The sequence below is a fragment of the Belonocnema kinseyi genome, chromosome 8 (assembly GCF_010883055.1).
Source record: "Belonocnema kinseyi isolate 2016_QV_RU_SX_M_011 chromosome 8, B_treatae_v1, whole genome shotgun sequence".
Lineage (NCBI taxonomy): Eukaryota > Metazoa > Arthropoda > Insecta > Hymenoptera > Cynipidae > Belonocnema > Belonocnema kinseyi.
Window position 1 is genome coordinate 139,291,517 of NC_046664.1, and position 7,741 is coordinate 139,299,257.

General features: G+C 35.4%; 2 protein-coding genes across 2 annotated transcripts in view; both read left to right on the plus strand.

Annotated features, from left to right (window-relative positions):
• Positions 1-6,248, plus strand: part of LOC117178339 (ribosome-recycling factor, mitochondrial) — a 12,608-nt gene extending 6,360 nt beyond the window's left edge. The window contains exon 2 of the mRNA XM_033369756.1: positions 5,914-6,248. Within this exon, the coding sequence (XP_033225647.1) occupies positions 5,914-6,151 (238 nt within the window). The 3' untranslated portion in view covers positions 6,152-6,248. The remainder of the gene's footprint in view (positions 1-5,913) is intronic.
• Positions 1-7,741, plus strand: part of LOC117178724 (vicilin-like seed storage protein At2g18540) — a 30,782-nt gene that overhangs the window by 4,694 nt on the left and 18,347 nt on the right. The window lies entirely within an intron of this gene.

Sequence of the window (7,741 nt, forward strand, 5' to 3'; positions counted from 1 at the left end):
ACGATGTCGTCAAGATAAACAAAGCAAATATTTCCTACTAAACCTCTGAGAGCTGTGTCCATCATCCTCTGGAAGGTTGCCGGCGAATTCTTTAGACCGAACCGCCATTTCTTCTTTCCAGAAGCATCGGCTTTCTTCGGAACTACCCATAATGGTAAGTTGAATGGTCATTTTGACATAGAGATTACTCGTTTGTTAAGCATCTCTTTTACTTGACGATTGATTTCAGCTTTATGACACTGGCTGGCTATAAGAAGGAATGTTAATGGGTCTCTCCTCTTTTAAGATAATTTCGTGTTTTGCTAGATTTGTTCATGGGAGAGGATCACCTTCTAAGGTGAAAATATCATGATAATTTTGGATAATTTTGTTTATTCCTTCTTGGTTATTTTTTTTAATATGCGAGAGTCTTGTGTTTACTCGGAGAAGTTCTAATCTCTTGGCTAATTCCTTTGTTATAATATGTACTTGGGTTGAATTTCCGTGGTTGAAAGCATCATCATTTGGCCTGTATGATTAGAAATTGGAATTCGTAATTCATGGTTTTGGATTCTATAAATTGAGTTCGGAATATGCGGATGATCTGTAATTAGCATGTGCCCCTGTTTCTTTTCTACTTGAAAGTTAATTACTTTAATCGAGTTTTCTGGTACAAATATCCCATCGTCGTGTAATTCGTATTTAACGTTGTCTAATTCTAAATGAGTATTTGAAAGGCTAAATTTATAACTACATGAATGGAACTCCGATAATTCTATCTTCTGGTAGTGGGAAATCATTTGGCACGATAACAAACACATGCTCTTTTCCCTGGAATTTAAATTTTGTTATTTCGTTTTTACGGTGTTGGTCGTTTCCCATAGAGAACACTTTGATAAATTTTTCACGCGGATGATTTAATTGAACAAGCTCATCCTTGATTAGGTTGAGTGAGGATCCACTGTCCACTAAAAGTCTTCCTGTTCTGTTTGTTCCATGTAGGTTTGTTCTAATTGAGAATAGTCTTCCTGATTTTTCGCAGACTCTATCTCCGTTGATAGTTGAACTTCGTGATGGCCTGGAACATTTTCTGGATGTTCTTCTTCCACCTGTAAATTGTGGACACGATTGGGCGGGCGGAAGTTCGAGTGTCCTATCGGAAAATTTCGGTCTCTACTGTAGCATTGGGATTCGTTACGTCCCGGTCTTTTGCAGATTTTACAAAACATCTGAAGTCTTTGTTGTAAAGGCAGGGAATGATTTGGAGGGTTGTTAATACTTGGGTACTTTGAGGCGGATGATGCATGTTGGAATGCTGTCCTAGATTGAGCAAAGGCCGGTTTTGTCAGGGGTTTGTTACCGGGTGGTCTAACATTTGAGTATCTATTGTGATGCTTTTCCCGATACCAAACCTCAGACTCTAAGGCTTCCTGCTGTGCTTCGTTCAAAGTATTCGGTCATAGCGGACGAACTTGTGCGCCGATTTCATCCTTCAAATTCATGATATATTTTTTAATTGCCGATTTTTCCTCTATTTGAATTGCTAAGCGTCGCGAAGTTGGATTTGATTGTTCGTTCTGGACCGCATAAATTAGTTCATTATAATGCTGCCGGAACCGCATATTATAATTCTGAATGGTCTCAATCCCTGTTTGCTTGACGGATTCGAGTTTTGACCGACTTAACTCAATTGAACTGATTATACCTACATTTTGCCTTAAGGCGGAGAACAACTGATCATAATCATCTATTGAACTGAAGCGAATTGCGCGTTTTGCTTGGTCCTTAATTTTTTCGGCTATTATAAAATCCAATAGTAAATCCGGCTGCGAACATCTCGATTTCGCACGCTTTACTGACTTGATAAAGTCCTCGACACCCACATCATCACGTCCTCTCAATTCTTCGACGGTTCTGATGATGTCCTTCGCGGGAATAGACTTTGTCATAGGAATGGACGTTGTCTGTAACCGATTAGCTGGAGAAGACGTGAAATTTCTTCGCGGTGGAGGAAGAGAGGAATTTTCTACTTTTTGAATATCGATACTTTGGCAAGGGGGATCTTTTAGTTGCTTATTTCCTTGCGGAGGAATAGACGAATTTTCAGGTTCTGGTAAAACACGATTTTCGCATGAGGTATATTTTTCTCCTTTTCCCGAACTCTCATCTTCCGTTAAGAGCACATTTCCCTGCTTCGCGAGATATTCAATTACTCTTGCGCGCTGAGAATTTTCAGCGTTTAAAATTCGTAGTGCATCTTCTATCTTTTTTTGAAAGGTTTCCATACCACTCAATTTTTCTATAATAAATTTTATGGGGTCATCCATCATGGTGGATGCTTCCTGCGAACCGCACGATAAATCTTCTTTAGACATTTCTCGAGCCGTGAGGAAAGGATTAGTATCGGGATTTAGGTTACCTAAAGATTCTTCACTTGTTTCCGATTCTACCGTCGGGTATTCTATTAAATTTTGTCTTTACGCTGAGAACGCCAGTGTGAGGTAGTATTTTTATTGCACAATTTTGATAGTTCGGATCGCGACGCAATTTGCAAAATGCTTATTAATTTTATAAACTAAACGTAGGCGTTTTTTGAAGTAAGAAGCCGCGTATTACTTCTTACTATTTTTGAATTATTATAATTTTTACTACACTTACGCAACAGGAGTTTGAGTGTCGCTGGCGCAGTTGAGAATCGATGGTAGTCTACTGATGTTGGCAGGGTCAGGCGGGATGCTGCAGCTCCGTAGGCAGACAGCTGGCCGGAAAATCGGGAAATTCTTAGCCTCCCGTGGTGTCCCCTTTGAAGAGTGACGTCGCGCCTTTCTTAAGAGTCACTAGTAGCTAAACTTGATTTCCACTATTAGCGTGATCTCTTTTGGCTAAAGATTAATCGTTTACTGATAATCCTTATATGCCCTGGTAGTACACTTGCGCTATCTTTGAAACCTCCTAGGTTTTCACACATATGGGACTATGTTGCCACAATTCACTTAACTGCACTTAACTTCATAAATTCTTTTTTTATCCTCGAAGAACGTCGTATCGATCAAAGGGATCGTGGCTAGGATCGCCAAAATTATGTGACGGTCTAGTGAATTACACATGAAACCATCAGAGCCCTTCGGTTATTTTAAGTTAAAGGACATCGGTGTAAACAATCATAATACTTACCACAATAACCGTTCCATTGGGAGCTAAAACTTCCTTTTTCCAAATTATCTGATCCTTTAAAAATTGATCATCATCAGGGATTAAATATATAAATTTATAAAATATCAACGATAAATATCAACGGTCGAAGAAAGGATTTGTATCATCAAATCATTTTACAATTTAATTCATATCACCATATGTCAATCCAATTTTTAAATAAATATATGACTAAATGTACAGTAAACTTAATAGCTTTCATTAATTAAATAAAATTAATAAAATAATCAATATTAATTAATTAATAAAATATACTAAATATTAAAAATTAAATGTTTCATAATTTCTTGTGTATTTTTATTATAATGTAATAATACATTAGAATCATTCAAGTAATTAAAAATAGAAAAACTATTATTTATATTAACATTTTAGAACTTTCAGTTTATTTGCTTTAAACCTTGAAGACGTATTCTTTATATTTTACCATTTCACTCTGCTTGCATATTAAAATCCTTAGACATTCCCAGTGTTTTTATGGTCTATTTTATAATCCTCGCTATTTTTTTAAATTCTAGAAACAGTTAATTTTGGCTTAATTCAAGCTCAAAGTTTTTAAAATATCCACAATTACAAAAACTGAAAAAAATACTACATCTCCCATGTGTCTTATTAGCTGTCATTTCAATTTAGGGTGTGGCGCTAGCGTTTCACCTTCTGCCGTCCTTCACAAAACTGACTCAGTGCGTTAGCATCGCGAGCCATCCTCCTGGTTCCCACCCACCGTCAGCCCTATAATCGGCGGTATAAAAGAGTTTCACTGTATTTTTTATTTTAAGAGTTCAAAATTTGGTGCAATTGCAGAATAGGGGCGTTACCTGTTTTCTGGCTGGACACCCAGTTTTTTCGACGACAAACTTTTAGAATCTTTAATTGAACGATATATGAAGCTACTTGAGCAGGCAGAAGTTAAAAATTATTGTTACTTTTGTTACTACGATGTCTTAAATATGGGTATGTTACGATATGAGAATGATCATATTTAACTCTCCGTTTAGGTGCTTTTAAACATCCAAACGGCCTGAAACACCCCTTCGACAGGTCACAAAAATAATTTGGTCAAAACCCTACCCTTTTCCAACATTTTGTGGGGGCGGTAAGGCACCTCTATGATTAGTAAGAAAAATAATGTTTGTCGCATCACTACCCATTTCCAACTCCTCGTTAAATATGATCATGACGATATATAGTGACAGACCCATATTTGAGACATCATGGTAACAAAAGTAACAATAATTTAAAATTTTTGCCTGATGAACTCGCTTCATTTATCATTGAAATTAAAGATTCCAATAGTTTGTTGCCAAACAAAATATTTTTCCAGCCAAAACAGAGATGACAGGTGACGGCCCTATTCTGCAATCTAACCAAAATTCATGTGGCCATAAACATTAAATTGTGTGGTTCTTTAAGGGTGCTGGTTAAATCCGAGTTTGAATATTTTTATTGACACGACACTGACTCAATATATATATTTTTCCAAGTATTTGAGAACGAAAGAAAGAAAACTTGCCAAGTATCTGTGGTTGCGTGGTGACAGGATCAATTGAATGATGTTGAAACAGAAAAATGCAGAATGAATTGACATCTCTGCATGTGTGTATGTATGTGTGAAGGCCTTGAAATTGTAGTTGCAAGCAGCAAGCAAGGTGTGCAAGCTTTCACCATCGCGCTCCCAACGATACTGTCAATTCATTCTGAATTTAGCCCCGTTTCTCAACGTATTTCGCGAAATGTAGGTTCACCATCATCAAGTGATAGCCGAGAATACTTCTTCAATGTCAGGATTGTAAGTAAACAAAATAATTTTTGATCGTTTCTCGCCGTTCAGATGTTATCTGCTATCCGTAGATTTTTCCCTTCCGGAAAATGAACGTTTTCCGTAAAAATATTTATTTCCTCAGCAAAGGGGTTTATTTTTCATAATTTTATTAATTCTATGATAATATTAAGTCAATGCCTCACCTATAAAAAAATATAAATTTAAAGTCGGATTTATACAACACCCTAAAAACGTTTAGAATTATAGAATGATAAGTATAAGAATGTTGATAATTGTTCAGAAGGCTGGGCAAATAGTCAAAGTACTGGTCACGTCCGTCCGAAACGGTACGTGACGTCTACTCGCTGGACAACTAGTCACAGGACGACAAGTCGCGGGACATCTATAGTCGCCAGGTGTAGTAGTTCTGTTTGGTATCGTTCACTGATAGATAGACTGATAGATAGACGTGTCCTTCACTGGTTTTAAGATACGATAAGGATATTACAAATATATTAAATGTACTTGAGTTTTAGAATAATATTTATTTAATTACATTGCTAAAAATAATAAACCTCCCGGGCTTTTGAATTCAACATAGGATTTTGAATGGGCAAAGCTCGATTTTCCAAAAAAATGGAAAAAGGAAGTAATTGTTAATAACTTTTTGTAAATTAAATGTCCGTCACGCAGGTTTTTTGCTTCTTCCGCCATAAATTCCACTATCTTTGGATTTCGGAGATATTTAGTGGGAAAATTTGACAGGGTCGTAAACGACCCACCTATGTGACGAAGGGTTTAAGTATAATATCTTAAAATGTTTGGAACCCAAACCTTCCCTTTTTTTGCAAATGTCTGTGTATAACTTTAGCAAGTATTTTTTTAAATTGATGAATAATATTTGATTCAAAAATTGAGTCGTTTTTTTAAAATTAATTTTGTGATATTTTTTTCTGCAGGGTGACAAAGGAACATAGAGAAAACTTGTCTAAAAATGCAAAAGCTCTATTTATCAAGTGTCGTGATAATCTAAAAGACATACGAAATAAACAACTGAAAAACTTGAAAAATAATTCTGATATCAACGAGGATGCGTTTTATAGATTAAAAGTTCAAGTGGAAGGGCTTTGTCATCAACACGTACAAGAAGCAGAAAAGATCCTTAAATCAAAGCAAAGTGAATTATTAGGACACTAGAAGGCGTTGTGCATTATTTATTTAGGTGTTTGATCATTACAATTAATATACAAAGCAGTGTTTGTCAGTCTATAATAAATTAACTCCTGATTATGCATGTATATAAATATTTTCAGTAAGAATTGTTTCTAAAATAAAATATTTTCTACTCTAATTATTCGATTATTCGAGAATAACCATCTGAAGAATTTAATCTATTTTTAAATAATTTTAATCAAAATCCAAGTATTTGTTCTTTAAAGTGTCGAAAGGAAATCTCTAAAATAATTTTTGAAAAAAAAAATAATAAACTTAGTAGATTGAGGCATCCTAACGATAGGATGCCAAAACACGCGATCGACTAGATGATTTTTAACCAAAAATATAAACAATAAACTAACCAAGACGTTAGCGCTGGAAAGTTTTAGCTCGCGAAATTGAGCAAGATGAAGCTAGAAGTTGGCCAAAACTAAAAGATGCTCGCTCGCTCCATCAATTCATTAAAGTGCTATCTTGTGCGAGCAAAGCATGAAGGTTCCACTTCTGGCTGATAATTTTAACGCGAGAAGTGGCACCTTCATGCTTTGCTCGCCCGAGATAGAACTTTCGTGATTTGATGAAGCGAGCAAGCACCTTTTATTTTTGGCCAACTTCCAGCCTCATCTTGCTCAATTCCTCGAGCAAGACTTTCTAGCGCCAACTTCTCGGTTAGCTTTTTATTGTTTTTATTTTTTTTAAGTACCATCAAATAGTGTCGCGTGCGTTGGCATCCTACGGTTAGGACGCCTCGAAGCATTTAAAATGGAAAATTTTGGTCCTTTTTTTCTCAAAATTTGATGACCAGTTTTTTCAATTTCATGAAGGTCTATTTTTATTTATTTGTAATAGGACGCAGTTTGAGAAAATATTTTTTGAACAAAAACACTTCAAAACTCCTGGATTTTTCAAAAACTAATATTTAAACTGAATTTCGGAATAAATCCACTTTTTATTATTATTTCATTATTATGTATTATTATATTATATATTTATTACTTTATTATCCCCTACAAGCCCTATACATATTAATATGGGATCTCCTTTAGTTTTCGAGGAATAATTAAAAACGTATGCCGAAACAATGCACACGATGTGAAAAAACATGTAAGCAATAGACGAACAATAGAAGAATATTATAATCGTATGCAAGAACTTTAGAGTTCAGACTCTCGGGCGCTGAGCACACTATGCCACGGCGTACGTTCCTAATTGTTACACGAAAAGTAAGACTAAAAGAGATCCCATTTTAATATTTACAGGTCTTGTAGCGAAAATTGTAAGGCATATAAAAAAATGATAGAAAATAAAATGTGGGTGTATTTCAAAAATTCAGTTTCTAAATCAGATTTTTAAAGCTGCGTAATATTACGAATAATAATAAAAAAATATACGTGAATGTCATTAAAATCACCAAAGTATTTTGAAATATTTTGAGTATTTTGAATATCTCCTGAGTTTTTATTTCTTCAAAAACTGTTTTAGTACACAAAACTCACGCTTATGGTCACCCCGTTCTCAGCCTTCCTAGAACTGCTAGCTTCCTCAGTTTCTCAGGAGAGCAGGGCGAGAGCT